General features: G+C 46.6%; 1 protein-coding gene across 2 annotated transcripts in view; it reads left to right on the forward strand.

The window, feature by feature from the left end:
* Positions 1–19,426, forward strand: part of APPBP2 (amyloid beta precursor protein binding protein 2) — a 131,046-nt gene that overhangs the window by 37,084 nt on the left and 74,536 nt on the right. Inside the window, exon 1 of one of the 2 annotated variants that reach the window (XM_073573341.1) lies at positions 6,129–6,608. The exons of the other annotated variant lie outside the window; for it this stretch is intronic. Within the exon in view, the coding sequence (XP_073429442.1) occupies positions 6,471–6,608 (138 nt within the window). The 5' untranslated portion in view covers positions 6,129–6,470. Of the gene's footprint in view, positions 1–6,128; positions 6,609–19,426 lie in introns of those variants that run through there. 2 annotated transcript variants of the gene reach the window in all.

The raw sequence follows: 19,426 nt of genomic DNA on the forward strand, positions 1-19,426 counted from the left end.
AGGACCCGAATACAGCGCACAGCCAGGCAGGGACATGGCAGACCAAGCCAAGAAGTACAACAATAATCTGGCACCTCCCATAGGAAGAGGCAGCCTGATATAGCACCGGAGTCCTAGAACTTCCGGGTCAAGTCCTCCATTATCATAGAGAGGACAAAACCAAAGACAGAGCTGGGCAGAGCGCGCGTGCACACTGGAACATAGCGCAACCACGGAGCTAGGAGCGAGAGGTACGCATGCGCACCCGACGGTACCCTCGGAGCGGCCGCGGCATCGGAGGTGGTGACGACGAACCCGAGATCCCGCCCCCAGGTAGGAGCGGCGTGACAGGCGGCGTGACATACATACTGTCCCACAACGAGTCCATCTCTGCTACATCTGGATGCCTTTGGCTGAATGGTGGCATTATGCCACCATCCAGCCTGACATCCAGACACAGCGGAGCTTGTAGATGACCACCGGAGATAACTCAGTCCCCGGCGGTCACCTGCACTGCAGTTCTCACAATCAGTTGACCGTGAGAACTTGGCAAGTGACCGGAGATAACCCCGTCCCCAGCTGTCATGTGCACAGCAGTTCTCGCGGTCAGTTCATCTCATCGCGAGAACTGCAGTGGATGCGAACTTCCGGCTGTGGCATAAGGTACGCCTTTATTTAAAATAGTTCACATGCATAGTAAGCTGCGTTCCCGCACTTAATACACGTAACTAAGAAGATAATGCGGTTTTACCCCATCTAATTCATTCCTATGGGTAATTTACGTTGCGGAGACAGAGCGTCTCTGCAAGATAAATAGACATGCTGCGGTGTGGAAAGACGCGCCGCATGTCAGTTTACGCAAGGAACCCGGAGGCCTCTCTGAACGTATAGTGGGCATGGGATTTCTTGAAATCCCATCCACTATGCTGTAACATCTGGCCGCTGCGGTTTTGACACTGCGGATGTACACAGCGTCCAACCCGCAGCGTTTACTGACTGTGGAAACATACTCTTACGGTGTTGTGTATACGTTTGTTTTGGCCTCCCATTGAATTTAATGGGGTTCTAGTATGTATGGCGAATGTTTAAATGTTCGTCAAATCGGACCAAGCCGAAGTTTGAAAGGTTTGCTGATCTCTAATCATATGAGAATCATACTGTGTGGGGGGCATGTATGTGGGGAACTTTGGGGTAATCATACTATGTGTGGAGCAATGTTGTGTGGCAGCATTATGGTGGTACTGTGTGGACAGTAAACTGTGTGAAGGGACTGTGGGGGTATCAATGTGTGGGACGAAATCTACTGTGGCAGCATTATACATTATGGGTCATACTGTGGGGAACATCATACAGCATGTGTGGGTTGGGGGCTGTGGGGAAACATAGTGTGGTATGGAATCTTCTGTGGGGGCATTATATTGTGTGACGGAAGCTGTGGGAGCATCTTGGTGTTTGTGGGGAAATGTACTGGGGAAGCATCATAATGGGTGAGGACACCATACTGTGTGTGGAGGCAATATACGGTGTGTGGGAAGCTGTGGAATGGGCCTATGAATTTGGAATGTACTATGGAGGAATTATGTGTGGGGACACTATACTGTGTGGGTTTCATCATACTTAGTGTGTAGGTAATGTTATGTGTGTGGTGGGTAAAACGGGGGAAAGTACTATGAAGGAATTATACATTGGGGGCATCATAGTTAGTGTGGAGGGAATGTTCTGTGTGTGGTGGACATGGTGGGGCAGCATACTGTTTTTGCTGAAAGTACTATGGAGGAATCAGTCTGGGCGTGGTGTCCTCAAGGAGTATGTTTGGGAAATGTACTGTGTGTGATGGGCTCATACTGTTTGAGGGCAAAACACTATGGAGGAATCATACTGTGAGGCATTATATTCAGTGTAGGGGGAATGTATTGTGGGCACTGAGGGGAAACATACTATATGTGGGGAAAGTATGGAGGAATCATACCATGAGGGGTTATCATACTGAGTGTTGGGGGGATGATCTGTGTGGTGGGAACTGGGGCATCTTACTGTATGTGGGGAAAGTACCATGGGTGAATCATAGTGTGAGGGGGTCATCAGACTGAGTGTGGGAGAATATTCTCTGTGTGTTGGACACTATGGCAGCATAATACATATATATATGGGAAAAGTATGATGGAGGAATCATAGTGTGAGGGGATCATAATACTGATTGTGGGGTGGAATGTTCTGTGTGTGGTGGGCACTGTGGGGGGCATAATACTGTATATGGAATATGTGGAAAGTACTATGGAGGAATTATAGTGTGAGGGGTCATCATACTGAGTGTGGGGGGAATGTTCTGTGTGTGGTGGGCACTGTGAAGGGGGCATAATACTGTATATGGAATATGGGGAAAGTACTATGGAGGAATTATAGTGTGAGGGGGTCATCAGACTGAGTGTGGGGGTAATGTTCTGTGTGTGGTGGGCACTGTGGGGGCATAATACTGTAAATGGAATATGCGGAAAGTACTATGGAGGAATTATAGTGTGATGGGGTCATCATACTGAGTGTGGGGGGAATGTTCTGTGTGTGGAGGGCACACTGTGAGGGGGCATAATACTGTATAAGGAATATGGGGAAAGTACTATGGAGGAATTATAGTGTGGGGGGAATGTTCTGTGTGTGGTGGGCACTGTGGGCGCATAATACTGTATATGGAATATGGGGAAAGTACTATGGAGGAATTATAGTGTGAGGGGGTCATCATACTGAGTGTGGGGGGAATGTTCTGTGTGTGGTGGGCACTGTGAGGGGGCATAATACTGTATATGGAATATGGGGAAAGTACTATGGAGGAATTATAGTGTGAGGGGGTCATCAGACTGATTGTGGGGGGAATGTTCTGTGTGTGGTGGGCACTTTGGGGGCATAATACTGTATATGGAATATGGGGAAAGTACTATGGAGGAATTATAGTGTGAGGGGGTCATACTGAGTGTGGGGGGAATGTTCTGTGTGTGGTGGGCACTGTGAGGGGGCATAATACTGTATATGGAATATGGGGAAAGTACTATGGAGGAATTATAGTGTGAGGGGGTCATCATACTGAGTGTGGGGGGAATGTTCTGTGTGTGGAGGGCACACTGTGAGGGGGCATAATACTGTATAAGGAATATGGGGAAAGTACTATGGAGGAATTATAGTGTGGGGGGAATGTTCTGTGTGTGGTGGGCACTGTGGGGGCATAATACTGTATATGGAATATGGGGAAAGTACTATGGAGGAATTATAGTGTGAGGGGGTCATCATACTGAGTGTGGGGGGAATGTTCTGTGTGTGGTGGGCACTGTGAGGGGGCATAATACTGTATATGGAATATGGGGAAAGTACTATGGAGGAATTATAGTGTGAGGGGGTCATCAGACTGATTGTGGGGGGAATGTTCTGTGTGTGGTGGGCACTTTGGGGGCATAATACTGTATATGGAATATGGGGAAAGTACTATGGAGGAATTATAGTGTGAGGGGGTCATACTGAGTGTGGGGGGAATGTTCTGTGTGTGGTGGGCACTGTGAGGGGGCATAATACTGTATATGGAATATGGGGAAAGTACTATGGAGGAATTATAGTGTGAGGGGGTCATCAGACTGATTGTGGGGGGAATGTTCTGTGTGTGGTGGACACTGTGGGGGCATAATACTGTATATGGAATATGGGGAAAGTACTATGGAGGAATTATAGTGTGAGGGGTCATCATACTGAGTGTGGGGGGAATGTTCTGTGTGTGGTGGGCACTGTGAAGGGGGCATAATACTGTATATGGAGAAAGTACTATGGAGGAATTATAGTGTGAGGGGGTCATCAGACTGAGTGTGGGGGTAATGTTCTGTGTGTGGTGGGCACTGTGGGGGCATAATACTGTAAATGGAATATGCGGAAAGTACTATGGAGGAATTATAGTGTGATGGGGTCATCATACTGAGTGTGAGGGGAATGTTCTGTGTGTGGAGGGCACTGTGAGGGGGCATAATACTGTATAAGGAATATGGGGAAAGTACTATGGAGGAATTATAGTGTGGGGGGAATGTTCTGTGTGTGGTGGGCACTGTGGGGGCATAATACTGTATATGGAATATGGGGAAAGTACTATGGAGGAATTATAGTGTGGGGGGAATGTTCTGTGTGTGGTGGGCACTGTGAGGGGGCATAATACTGTATATGGGGAAAGTACTATGGAGGAATTATAGTGTGGGGGGAATGTTCTGTGTGTGGTGGGCACTGTGGGGGCATAATACTGTATATGGAATATGGGGAAAGTACTATGGAGGAATTATAGTGTGGGGGGAATGTTCTGTGTGTGGTGGGCACTGTGAGGGGGCATAATACTGTATATGGGGAAAGTACTATGAAGGAATTATAGTGTGGGGGGGTCATCAGACTGAGTGTGGGGGGAATGTTCTGTGTGTGGTGGGCACTGTGAAGGGGGCATAATACTGTATATGGAATATGGGGAAAGTACTATGGAGGAATTATAGTGTGAGGGGGTCATCAGACTGAGTGTGGGGGTAATGTTCTGTGTGTGGTGGGCACTGTGGGGGCATAATACTGTAAATGGAATATGCGGAAAGTACTATGGAGGAATTATAGTGTGATGGGGTCATCATACTGAGTGTGGGGGGAATGTTCTGTGTGTGGAGGGCACTGTGAGGGGGCATAATACTGTATAAGGAATATGGGGAAAGTACTATGGAGGAATTATAGTGTGGGGGGAATGTTCTGTGTGTGGTGGGCACTGTGGGGGCATAATACTGTATATGGAATATGGGGAAAGTACTATGGAGGAATTATAGTGTGGGGGGAATGTTCTGTGTGTGGTGGGCACTGTGAGGGGGCATAATACTGTATATGGGGAAAGTACTATGAAGGAATTATAGTGTGGGGGGAATGTTCTGTGTGTGGTGGGCACTGTGGGGGCATAATACTGTATATGGAATATGGGGAAAGTACTATGGAGGAATTATAGTGTGGGGGGAATGTTCTGTGTGTGGTGGGCACTGTGAGGGGGCATAATACTGTATATGGGGAAAGTACTATGAAGGAATTATAGTGTGGGGGGGTCATCAGACTGAGTGTGGGGGGAATGTTCTGTGTGTGGTGGGCACTGTGAAGGGGGCATAATACTGTATATGGAATATGGGGAAAGTACTATGGAGGAATTATAGTGTGAGGGGGTCATCAGACTGAGTGTGGGGGTAATGTTCTGTGTGTGGTGGGCACTGTGGGGGCATAATACTGTAAATGGAATATGCGGAAAGTACTATGGAGGAATTATAGTGTGATGGGGTCATCATACTGAGTGTGGGGGGAATGTTCTGTGTGTGGAGGGCACTGTGAGGGGGCATAATACTGTATAAGGAATATGGGGAAAGTACTATGGAGGAATTATAGTGTGGGGGGAATGTTCTGTGTGTGGTGGGCACTGTGGGGGCATAATACTGTATATGGAATATGGGGAAAGTACTATGGAGGAATTATAGTGTGGGGGGAATGTTCTGTGTGTGGTGGGCACTGTGGGGGCATAATACTGTATATGGAATATGGGGAAAGTACTATGGAGGAATTATAGTGTGGGGGGAATGTTCTGTGTGTGGTGGGCACTGTGAGGGGGCATAATACTGTATATGGGGAAAGTACTATGAAGGAATTATAGTGTGGGGGGAATGTTCTGTGTGTGGTGGGCACTGTGAGGGGGCATAATACTGTATATGGGGAAAGTACTATGAAGGAATTATAGTGTGAGGGGTCATCAGACTGAGTGGGAACACTAGGAGAATCTGTGTGGCGCATATAAATGACTGGGCAAGGCTCCCGTCCTGGCTTATCGGGTATGGTCACTCCATTGGCCGTATAATGTGTAAACCCTAGAGATACTACTGTTTGCCATGCACCACATTGTTGGAATTTTGGAGAGTAGAACACCCCAGAATGGTAAAACCTAGATAAAGCCACTACATGAGACACTCAGCCATTAGTGTGCAATACGTCATTTTTGTAATTCATCCCAACGTTGTCAGTGCGGTGGGAAATCCCAGTCCATAGCGAGCCCCTGAGATCCGGCTCTGGATGCAGCTGGTTTCCCCTGCCCTACCGCCCACTAGCTCAGGGCACAGCGGCATCAGAGCCCACGTGACCGGCCTGTCATCCACCTCATCTTAGACCCGCCTGTCACGCCACTTCCCCTGTGCGTGATGACATCATGGCCGTGACTGCTCACGTTCTGCGACGAAGGCGCTATAGAAAGCTAAATGTTCTCCTACAACAATAAATAAGAGCGGCGCTGCTGTATGACAGTGCCGGGGGGGAGCGGCTGGGTACCGGGGAGGCACAGTGTGCCCACAACGGGGCGACAGCTGACGGACCTTACATCCATAGTCGGAAAGGAAGAAGCTCTGAGCTCCCGGGCCGTTACGATAACCGGAGAGAAGGGGGAGCCGTGAACTCTGCCCGGGGGCACCGGGAATATGGCGGCGGTGGAGCTCGAGTGGATCCCGGAGACGTTGTACAACACGGCTATTTCCGCAGTGGTGGATAACTACAGCCGAGCCCGGAGGGACATCCGCAGCCTGCCCGAGAACATCCAGTTCGACGTCTACTACAAGGTAACAGTACAGTGTGGGTATGGATGTGCGTTGCGTGAGATCTATGTATGTGCGGTGCGTGGGATGTGCGGTGCGTGAGATCTGCGGGATGTGCGGTGCGTGAGATCTGCGGGATGTGCGGTGCGTGAGATCTGCGGGATGTGCGGTGCGTGAGATCTGCGGGATGTGCGGTGCGTGAGATCTACGGATGTGCGGTGCGTGAGATCTACGGATGTGCGGTGCGTGAGATCTACGGTTGTACGGTGCGTGAGATCTACGGATGTGCGGTGCGTGAGATCTACGGATGTGCGGTGCGTGAGATCTACGGATGTGCGGTGCGTGAGATCTACGGATGTGCGGTGCGTGAGATCTACGGATGTGCGGTGCGTGAGATCTACGGATGTGCGGTGCGTGAGATCTGCGGATGTGCGGTGCGTGAGATCTGCGGATGTGCGGTGCGTGAGATCTGCGGATGTGCGGTGCGTGAGATCTGCGGATGTGCGGTGCGTGAGATCTGCGGATGTGCGGTGCGTGAGATCTGCGGATGTGCGGTGCGTGAGATCTGCGGATGTGCGGTGCGTGAGATCTGCGGATGTGCGGTGCGTGAGATCTGCGGATGTGCGGTGCGTGAGATCTGCGGATGTGCGGTGCGTGAGATCTGCGGATGTGCGGTGCGTGAGATCTGCGGATGTGCGGTGCGTGAGATCTGCGGATGTGCGGTGCGTGAGATCTGCGGATGTGCGGTGCGTGAGATCTGCGGATGTGCGGTGCGTGAGATCTGCGCATGTGCGGTGCGTGAGATCTGCGCATGTGCGGTGCGTGAGATCTGCGCATGTGCGGTGCGTGAGATCTGCGCATGTGCGGTGCGTGAGATGTGCGCATGTGCGGTGCGTGAGATGTGCGGTGCGTGAGATGTGCGGTGCGTGAGATGTGCGGTGCGTGAGATGTGCGGTGCGTGAGATGTGCGGTGCGTGAGATGTGCGGTGCGTGAGATGTGCGGTGCGTGAGATGTGCGGTGCGTGAGATGTGCGGTGCGTGAGATGTGCGGACGCGCGGTGCGTGAGATGTGCGGACGCGCGGTGCGTGAGATGTGCAGACGCGCGGTGCGTGAGATGTGCAGACGCGCGGTGCGTGAGATGTGCAGACGCGCGGTGCGTGAGATGTGCGGACGCGCGGTGCGTGAGATGTGCGGACGCGCGGTGCGTGAGATGTGCGGACGCGCGGTGCGTGAGATGTGCGGACGCGCGGTGCGTGAGATGTGCGGACGCGCGGTGCGTGAGATGTACGGACGCGCGGTGCGTGAGATCTGCGGACGCGCGTGGCCTGCGACCTGGGGACGCGCGGGCGTGATGTGTGCCTCCTGATCTGTGGATGTGCCGCGTCTGTGTAGTGGGTGATCTGGGGACATGCCAACCCTGTTCTGTGTAGACTTTTTGTGTATGTGGAAGTGCCGTTTTTGATCTATGGATCCAAAAGTTCTGAGACTGACACACTTTTTTTCACAATGTTTGCTGCTTCACTGTTGCCACATCTTTCAGTGGTTGCTGGAGTACAATTAGGCTGAGTTCACTCGTCGCGGTTTAATAAGCATCCCATGCAGTCCTATGGGATTCCGCAATGCTGTGCTAATTCTGCGTTTTTTTCCGCGCCGGAATCGCTTTGCGGTAAAAAAATGCAGCATGCTCATTAATTTAGCGGAATCGCGGCGATCCCGCACCCATAGGAATGCATTGTTCCGTTTACTTCCTGCATGTGGCTGTGCCCACCATGCAAACAGTAAGCAGAAGATTTGCTGATGGTACCCACGGTCCGGAGGAGAGGAGACTGTCCTCCGTGCTGTGGGTACTATATCTCTGTAAAAAATAGCATTAAAATAAAAAATATTGTTTTTCTCACCTTCCGGCATCCCACGCAGCCCTCCCGCCTCTCTCCACGCTCCCGATCCCACTAAGCCTTTGCGAGAATGATCGCGATGACGTCGAGGTCTCGCGGTCATTCGCGCAAAGGATTACTGGGACCGGGAGCGTGGAGAGAGGCGGGAAGGCTGCGCAGGACGCCGGAAGGTGAGAATAACAACAATATTTTTTATTTTTATTTTTTACATTTTATCTTTTACTACTGATGCTGCATAGGCAGCCTCAATAGTAAAAAGTTGGTCACACTCGTCAAACACTATGTTTGACAAGTGTGACCAACCTGTCAATCAGTTCTCCAAGCGATGCTCCAGATCGCTTGGAAAAGGCTAGCATTCTGCAAGCTAATTACACTTGCAAATCGCTAGTTTTTCCGTGGGAAAATGGCGGGAATTTAAAATGCGATTTTCCCGCGGAATGGAATTCCGTAATTCTCGCGGTAACTTCTGTGAGAGTTCCGCTGCGTGTGCACATAGCCTTAAGGTACTGTCACACTTAGCGATGCACCAGCGATCCCGACCAGCGATATGATGCGGTCAGGATCGCTGGTATATCACTAAGTGGTCGCTAGTGAACTGCCACACAGGCAGATCTTACCAGCGACATCGCTGGGGATGGGGGTCGCTAATTACCTGTCACACCAGGCGATCCTGCGTCCTCCCGCCCGGCTCCACGCTCGTCTCTCCAGAGGAAGCGCCGCAGGAAGCTAACGACGAGAAACAGTCCAGGACGTTCTCGCGCGATTAGCGATAACCAGCAGGGGAGCGGGTCGTAGGTAAGTATCAGACATAGCGATATCGCTAGCAATATCGCTATAACGTCACAAGTTATAGCGATATTGCTTAGTGTGACTGGCCCTTTAGAAGTACTTCATAAGCTTTTACACTTTTATTTACAAATAAACAACCAATCTTATTTTTCTAGACTTGTGTAATTCACCCTGGCAGTTGGCTGTCAGCTTCTGGGCCAAATCCTGGCTGATGACCTCCTGTTCTTGTGTAATCAATGCCTGGAATTTATCATAATTTCCGTGTTTTTGTTTGTCCACCTGCTTTTGAGGATTGTACCACAGGTTCTCAATAGGATCGATGGCCCTAAAATTTTAATTTTTTTGTTTACCGAGTCACTTGGTTATCACTTGTGCATTGTGACATGGTGCTCTATCATGCTTTGAAAAGCATTGAGTATCACCAAGTTGCCATGAAGAAAGGATGGTATCTAAATCTCCTTGAAGAAAGGTGTTCCTAGATATAAATGTGACAGAGCCCACTTCTTGGAGCGTGAATGGACTCCAAATGCTTTACTGTTGGCTTGACATGGTGGTGCTCCCTTTTCTTCTCCGGACTATCATTCTTTGAGGTGTCACAAACAGTCTGAAGGAGGTTTCATCAGAGAAAATAATGTTTCCCCAGGCCACTGCAGTCTAATCCCTGTACTTCTTGCAGAAGTTAAGTCTGTAAGAATTGCCGAGAACTGGAATAATGATTGTCTAGCGAAGAATAGGTGAGCGCTACCAAACTGTCACGCCAATGGTAAAGCATCCTGAGACCATTCATATGTGGGGGGGGGGGGCTTTTGGGATGTGGACTCACTCACTTTTATGTCCAAGAACGTTGACATGATTAAAGAATAGTATCTAAATATCTTTAACCCCTTAGTGACTGAGCCAATTTTGACCTTTATGACCAAGCCAAATTTTACAATTCTGACCACTGTCACTTTTTGAGCTAATAACTCTGGAAAGTTTCAACGGATCCCGCTGATTGTTTTCTCATGACACACTGTACTTCATAAGAGTGGTAAAATTTCTTCCATATAACTTGAGTTTTTTTATGAAAGAAACGGCAATTCGGCAATTGTCAAACGCTAAATTTTTGTTCCCTTAATTCAGAGAGTTACCATATTTTTCAGACTGTAAGGTGCACCACCATAAGACATGCCTAGGTTTTAGTGGCAGAAAATAGAAAAAAATTAAAGGAAAAAATGTGGTCATGACACAATATTATTGGGGGGGGGGCATTTTAGCTGCTGATGACACTGCTATAGGGATAATATCCCCCATCCTGGTATACATGGCCTACCATTCTCCATTGTGGTATACATGGCCCCCATCACGCTGCACACATTAAAAAAAATTAGGCAATTCTATTTGCCTGCCCTCTGCTTCCTCGCAGCAGTGTCCTGTTCTGATGCTGTCAACTGTCTGCAGCATGTAAACAGCGCATGCCTTTTTGGGCTTATCTACAGCATTCTATATATATTACTGTATTTTTCTGACTATAAGATGAACTTGTTTTCTCCAAAACTTTGGAGGAAACTGTGTGTCCTATAGTTAATTATGCAAATTGTCTCTTCAGAGAGGAAGAGGACTAGAACTCTAGTGCCACCTATTAGAAGTAGCAATCCTAAAAGTCAATGTCGACCCTTTAACGAGCCTAGTTACATGACTCAGGATAAAAGCCAAGCCAGAATCTCAATTTGCAGACACTGTGTTTCGGGGTACTGCCCCCCGTCAGTGCAAAGTGTGAGATCTGGTTTGGCTGTGAGAGAGGCTTCTGACCGATATCCTAGAAGTATTATTTCTCCTTGTCCTGTAGTTAGGATATAAATCTATATTACATCCAGACTCTAAGACACCCACTTACCTCCAAAGATTTGGCAAAACCAAGTTAATCTTATAGTCCGAAAAATAAGTTATGTCGCACAAAATAGTTCATAAATAACATTTCCCACATGTCTACTTTACGCCAACACAATTTTGGAAACTTTTTTTTGTTGTTAGGGAATTACAAGGGTTAAAAGTTGACAATCGATTTCTAATTTTTACAACAAAATTTACAAAACCATTTTTTTAGGGACCACCTCACATTTGAAGTGACTTTGAGGGGCCTATAGGATAGAAAATAATGTTACACCACTCTAAAAACTGCACCCCTCAAGGTGCTCAAAACCACATTTAACCACTTTCCGACGTTTGGCGTAATAGTACGCCCACTTTGGACATCCACCTGTTTGGTGCGGGTTCCGGCGCTGAGCCCGCACCTTTTTGGGCACATGACAGGTGATCTATAAGGCTATATGCACACATGCGGATTTTATGCGTTTTTGCCGCGGTTTTTCGCCGTGAAAACTCATAAAATAAGCAACCCATTGAATTCAATGGCATTCCACACATGCTGTGCTATTGCTGCGTATTTTTCCGTGGCGGAATCGCATTGCGGAAAAATATGCAGCATGCTCATTATTTTTGCGGAATTGTTGGAGTTCCGCACACGATGGAATGCATTGTTCCATTTACTTTCTGCATGTGGCTAAGCCCACCATGCACAAAGTAAGCAGAAAATGTGCGGATGGTACTCACGGTCTGGAGGAGCGGAGACTCTCCTACAGGCCCTGGGTACCATATCCCTGTAAAAATAGAATTAAAATAAAATATCGTGATATTCTCACCTTCTGCCAGGCCTCAGCGATGCTCCCGGCAAGTCCCGTGCCTTGCGACAATGACCTGTGATGACGTAGCGGTCTCGCGTGATGCTACGTCATCTGGGGTCATTGTCGCAAGGCATCGCTGGGAACGGCACTTGCCGGGAGCATCGCTGAGGCCTGGGGACGCTGCGGGAGATGCCGGAAGGTGAGAATATCACGATTTTTTTTAAAAAATTTTTTTAACATTATATCTTTTACTACTGATTCCGCATAGGCAGCCTCAATAGTAAAAAGTTTGTCACACTCGTCAAACACTGTTTGGTTTGACGAGTGTGAACAACCTGTCAATCCGTTTTCCAAGCGATGCTACAGATTACTTGGAAAACGCTAGCATTCTGCAAGCTAATTACGCTTGCAAAACACTAGTTTTTCGTGGGAATTACGCATGCGGATTTCTCGCATATTTCCCGCGGCAGGGAGCTGCAGAATTGCAATTCCGCACATGTGCACATAGCCTAAAGCTGACATGCCCACAACAGCCATGGGTGGAATCTCAGACATCGGCATTTAATTTGTGCTTAACAGAAGCATTTTGTTAATCCCATCCCTAGGTGACCCTATGGTCGGCGCTCATAGCAAGTGAACATTTCTGCTTCGCACAGGCGATCTGATCATCGCCTGTGTGTGGCAGAAGCGATCAAAGTATTGCAGCTTCTAGACTCCCATAGAGAGTATTGAAGCATGCTAAAAGTAAAGGGGGGAAAAAAAAAGTTTCTAATAAAGTTCAAATCGCCCTCCTTTCACCCCATTAAAAATAAAATATAAAAAAATCAAACATACCTATATTTGGTATCGCCATTTTCAGAATCGCCTGATCTATCAATATAAAATAATAACCCGATCGCTCAACGACGTAGCGAGAAAAAAGTTACAAACACCAGAATTACGTTTTTTTGGTTGTTGCTACATTGCAATAATGGGCGATCAAAATATCGTATCTATACCAAAATAGTATCAATAAAAATGTCAGCTTTGCCTGCAAAAATAAGCCCTCACCAAGCCCCAGATCACAAAAAATTACGATACAGGTATCTTAAAATGCCTTTTTTTTTTTTTTTAACAAATTTTGGATTTTTTTTTTCACCACTTATATAAAGAAAAACCTAGACATGTTTGGTGTCTGTGAACTCTTAAAGACTTGGAGAATCATAATGGCAAGTCAGTTAGTGAAAATGGTGAAAAAAAAAAAAAAAATAGTGGGATTGCACTTTTTTTTGCAATTTCATCACACTTGGATTTTTTTCCCGTTTTCCAGTACACTATATGTTAAAACCAATAGTGTTGTTCAAAAGTGCAACTCGTCCCGCCAAAAAAAAGCCCTCAAATGGGCTATATTGATGGAAAAATAAAAAAGTTATGGTTCTGGGAACAAGGGAAGCAAAAAACAAAAATTCAAAAACTGAAATACCCCTGGCCATTAAAGGGTTAAGAAGTTTTTTTTTTTTACCCTTTAGTTGCTTAGGAACTTAAGTAATGTGGAAGGAAAACATTAACATTTTAACTTTTTTCACAAAAAAAAAAAATTACTTTAGACACAATCTTTTTTTTTTTTTTTTTTCACAAGGGTAACAAGAAAATGGACCACAAAACTAGTTGTGTAATTTCTGCTTGGGCGCATGTCAGGGCTCGGAAGGGAAGGAGCACAGTTTGTTTTTTTTTTTTTTTTTTTAACTCAAAATTGTCTGAAATCGAAGGCGAACATCATGTTGTGTTTGGAGAGCCTCTGATGTGCCTAAAACAGTGGAATCCCCCCACAAGTGACCCCATTTTTTTTTTCTACATGCTTGGAATTTTCTCCTACTTTTCCACTTATTGAAATGAATGTAAGATCTAAGGTGCATGTAAGATCTATGGATTTAGTGTGTGTGAGGTCGACAGACGTGTGGATACAGGGCAGTGTCTTCATTATGTCCTTGTGTTCCCTTAGCTCGCCAGTTTCACCAGTGCCATGTTCTGCTTGCCTATCCGTTGCCTAGAGCAGTTGGCATAAGATGTCGCCATCTCCGCTGTGGCTAAACACAACCGTTGAGTTGTCTAGAACTTGTATCATATTTTTGATGGCTTCAGTGTCTTGACAACCTAATGTCGTTAGGTGTTAGACATGGTGGGTATTATGCATACAAGAAGTGATCCGTGCTCTCCAGTTGCCCTGAGACTACAACTCCCAACATAAGTAGTAATGATTTTTCAGAAATTGGGAGGTGTAGTCTAACGGCTGATGTGTTGTCAGTCCGGTGCTTGGGATTTGTGCTGGATAGTTCTGTTCTGTAGTTTATTGATGTGGCCTCGTCCAGCCTGTAAAGGTCTATGTGGGTCAAAGCCCGGTCAGCTGTCAGTCCTGGCAGAGCATTTCTAGCGTCCTGGTCAAGCGAGCGGCCATCCTCGCACAGACAGCCTATTGTCACAACGGATTTTTGTTTTTGGGCACATTTCTAGTCATTGATATACGTATACAGTGCCAACAAGTAGTATTCAACCCCATGCAGATTTAGCAGGTTTACACATTCGGAATTAACTTGGCATTGTGACATTTGGACTGTAGATCAGCCTGGAAGTGTGAAATGCACTGCAGCAAAAAAGAATGTTATTTCTTTGTTTAATTTTTTTTTTAAATTGTGAAATGTTTATTCAGAGGGTCATTTATTATTCAACCCCTCAAACCACCAGAATTCTGTTTGGTTCCCCTAAAGTATTAAGAAGTATTTCAGGCACAAAGAACAATGAGCTTCACATGTTTGGATTAATTATCTCTTTTTCCAGCCTTTTCTGACTATTTAAGACCCTCCCCAAACTTGTGAACAGCACTCATACATGGTCAACATGGGAAAGACAAAGGAGCATTCCAAGGCCATCAGAGACAAGATCGTGGAGGGTCACAAGGCTGGCAAGGGGTACAAAACCCTTTCCAAGTAGTTGGGCCTACCTGTCTCCACTGTTGGGAGCATCATCCGGAAGTGGAAGGCTTATGGAACTACTGTTAGCCTTCCACGGCCTGGACAGCCTTTGAAAGTTTCCTCCCGTGCCGAGGCCAGGCTTGTCCGAAGAGTCAAGGCTAACCCAAGGACATCAAGGAAGGAGCTCCGGGAAGATCTCATGGCAGTGGGGACATTGGTTTCAGTCAATACCATAAGTAACGTACTCCACCGCAATGGTCTCCGTTCCAGACGAGCCCGTAAGGTACCTTTACTTTCAAAGCGTCATGTCAAGGCTCGTCTACAGTTTGCTCATGATCACTTGGAGGACTCTGAGACAGACTGGTTCAAGGTTCTCCGGTCTGATGAGACCAAGATCGAGATCTTTGGTGCCAACCACACACGTGACGTTTGGAGACTGGATGGCACTGCATACGACCCCAAGAATACCATCCCTACAGTCAAGCATGGTGGTGGCAGCATCATGCTGTGGGGCTGTTTCTCAGCCAAGGGGCCTGGCCATCTGGTCCGCATCCATGGGAAGATGGATAGCACGGCCTACCTGGAGATTTTGGCTAAGAACCTCCGCTCCTCCATCAAGGATCTTAAGATGGTTCGTCATTTCATCTTCCAACAAGACAACGACCCAAAGCACACAGCCAACAAAACCAAGGCCTGGTTCAAGAGGCAAAAAATCAAGGTGTTGGAGTGGCCTAGTCAGTCTCCTGACCTTAACCCAATTGAAAACTTGTGGGAGGAGCTCAAGATTAAAGTCCACATGAGACACCCAAAGAACCTAGATAACTTGGAGAAGATCTGCATTGAGGAGTGGGCCAAGATAACTCCAGAGACCTGTGCCGGCCTGATCAGGTCTTATAAAAGACGATTATTAGCTTTAATTGCAAACAAGGGTTATTCCACAAAATATTAAACCTAGGGGTTGAATAATAATTGACCCACACTTTTATGTTTAAAATTTATTAAAATTTAACTGAGCAACATAACTTTTTGGTTTGTAAGATTTATGCATCTGTTAATAAATCCTGCTCTTGTGTGAAGTTTGAAGGCTCTAACTTATTTGCATCTTATCAAACCTGCTAAATCTGCAGGGGGTTGAATACTACTTGTAGGCACTGTACCTTTATTTATGGTCCGTTTGTGTAGAAAATGCTTTCCTGTACATTTGACAAAAGTTGTAAGAAGCATTAAACCGCCTGGCAGATGCCATAAAGACGCAGCATGTTGGCCTACAGGATTTAGGGGTATAACCGCCTGGCAGATGCCATAAAGACGCAGCATGTTGGCCTACAGGATTTAGGGGTATAACCGCCTGGCAGATGCCATAAAGACGCAGCATGTTGGCCTACAGGATTTAGGGGTATAACCGCCTGGCAGATGCCATAAAGACGCAGCATGCTGGCCTACAGGATTTAGGGGTATAACCGCCTGGCAGATGCCATAAAGACGCAGCATGCTGGCCTACAGGATTTAGGGGTATATATACTGTTGGTTTTACAATTGCATTAGCTGTAGAAAAAGACTAGAGAATGCAGTCCCAGCCATACGGATGACAAATGGCCAAATCTTATCCATATGAGGCTGAATATTTCAGCACTTGTAATCTGGGGGGAGTGCACCCCAATAGCTGCTCAATCCCAATAATAATGTGAATATAGGAGTAGTTCTCTCCTGGTCCAAGTTGTGACCAAGAACATTCTGGGATTCCTCATCAGTTTTAGGGCTTAGTGATGCCTTTCGTACTGTCATACTGGGGTGTAACAGGCAACGCTTGCTGATGACAGGTCTGTGATGCTGGGTGACAACTCTTGTAGGGATGGTAATGGTGGCTTGTCACCAGAGTTAGCTGTAATCCTGCTGATTAGTAACACTCGGCCATACACTTGCCATACTAGTCAAATATGAGTAACCGAGATTTCCAAGTCTTTCATCACAAGCACATTTTTATGATGTAATCTGAGAAGTACTGTAGTATGATGTCGGGGCAGAGACACTAATTCCAGTGATGTTACTTGCTAGGCTGCATTTGTTTCAATAAAACTAGTGTGTTTTCTGCAGGAGCAGAGGTTACACTACATATTTTTTTATTTTACGAAGGAGTAAAAATGCTCCTAGTATTTTTGGTTGAGGAGTACGTGATTTGCAGTAACTTAGAATTATTTTAGTCTGTGTACTATAAATTTAAGACCTCTGTATTTGTGCAGGGAGACATAACTAGGGAGTTCCAGTAACATGTTCTCACCAGACAACTCTTTATCACCTACCTGCAGAATAGGTTCTAACTTGCTGACCACCAACAATTGGCTGAAGTAGGAACTTTTGTCCCTATAAAGATAGGTTCACCAAGAATATAAAGCAGAAAAATCAGTTTGATCCATTAAGCTGTGTGCCCATGTAAGCGTTGTTTTTCACGTTTTTTAAGCGTTTTTCCCGGCAAAAACGCATACAAGACGCATCCCATTCTTTTTAATGAATTCCGCAATTTTTGTGCACATGATTCGTTTTTTTCCGCGAAAAAAGCGCATCGCGGTACAAAATTTTGCAGAAAAATCCGTATTTCTAACTATATTCTATGAGCAGGAGGATGCTCCTGTTAAAAACACTTAAAAAATGCGAAAAAGACACATAAAAAACATATGCTAGTGCATTATGCATTATTTTTTCGTCTTTTATTTTTTTACATGCTGCACTAACCCATTGATTCAACATTGATCTGAGTGCTGTCCGTTTTATTTATTTTTTCCCATGGGCAGCACTCTGACCGAAAATATGTTCGTGTGATTGAGCCCTTAGAATGGAGTGACAGTGCGTGCACATGCACATACTAGACCTGTGCTTTATCCTTTCCCTATAGGGCTGCCTATATGCTTGACTTCTTCCAGCAGCCCCATAGAGGAATGAGTGGAGCGGTAGTCAAGCAACTGACCTGCCACTTCTTTTTGTAATGAGGATAAAAAATGTTTGTTCTGCTGATCGAGGTGGGTCTCCCAGCGATGGGACACCCACCAGTCAGCAAGTTCTGGCCTATCCTCTAGATAGATGGGAACTTGTTTTCACTGCACAATCCAAGCACATTAGATAGCAGACATTCATACAGTTGTACGGCTGCCAGTTACCTCCCTGACTCCAACATAAAGGAACGCTTGGCCAGTCATTCTTGTGTTCTCTATTACAGAGTAGATTACAGACCTCTCTGGTGCCCATTTATTTTCAGGGAGAATAAAATGATGAGCTTCACACTTATCAGGCCAGATCCTTTCCTCCCCGACCTCATCCGTCGACGGAGAGTCCGGAGGCCCCATACACATTTGGCTGTTCTTCCATTAGACTTTACCTTGACCAAGTAGCTCCCCTCTCCCTCAGAACCTCCAAGCACAGAGTAAAACAGCCCTGGCTCACATCGCAAACTCAACTTCTCCAGCGTTGCTATAGGAGTGCTGAACGCCTATGGAGAAAAACCCGCACACCAGAAGACTTCATCCACTTCAAATTTATGTTAAGAACCTATAACGCTGCTCTTCACATCGCCAAACAGACCTACTTCACCACCCTGATCTCACTAGCCAACAACCCCAAGAAACTTTTTGACACTTTTCACTCCCTCCTCAGGCCAAAAGCACAAGCCCCAATCACAGACATTTGTGCTGATGACCTGGCCTCCCACTTTACAGAAAAAAATAGATAATATCCATCAGGAAATCTGCGCCCAACCACCAAGTGCTGTGACTCCCATCCCTTCCTGCATCTCCCCTGGCTCACTTTCCACATTTGATCCCATCACAGAAGAAGTCTCCTGACTCCTCTCTTCTTCTCGTCCGACTACATGCACTACCGACCCCATTCCCTCACATCTACTCCAGTCGTCACAACCCACTTAACTACAATCTTTAATCTCTACCTCTCCTCGGGCATTTTCCCATCCTCCTTCAAACACGCCATCGTTACTCCATTACTAAAGAAACCCGGTCTCGACCCATCCTGCACAAACAACTACAGACCAGTCTCCGATCTCCCCTTCATCTCTAAACATTTGGAGCGCCTAGTTTACTCCCGCCTTACCCGTTATCTCTCCACTCACTCCCTTCTAGACCCTTCACAGTCCGGCTTCCGCCCCCTACATTTGACTGAAACTGCACTCATCAAAGTGACCAATGATCTTCTGACAGCAAAATGTAACGGTGACCACTCTCTGCTCATTCTTCTTGACCTATCTGCAGCTTTCGATACTGTTGACCACCATCTCCTACTCTCTAGGCTCCAGTCACTAGGCATTAAGGACACTGCTCTCTCCTGGTTCTCTTCCTATCTCTCTGACCGCTCCTTCAGTGTTTTGTTCTCTGGCTCCACTTCATCTCCTCTTCCTCTTGCTGTCGGGGTACCTCAGGGCTCAGTCCTTAGCCCCCTTCTCTTCTCTCTCTACACAGCCCCAATTGGACAGACCATCAGCAGATTTGGCTTTCGGTACCATCTTTATGCTGATGACACACAACTATACACGTCTTCCCCCGAC

This window comes from Dendrobates tinctorius, unplaced genomic scaffold (assembly GCF_039654945.1).
Source record: "Dendrobates tinctorius isolate UK_male_01 unplaced genomic scaffold, ASM3965494v1 ptg000007l, whole genome shotgun sequence".
Taxonomy (NCBI): Eukaryota; Metazoa; Chordata; class Amphibia; order Anura; family Dendrobatidae; genus Dendrobates; species Dendrobates tinctorius.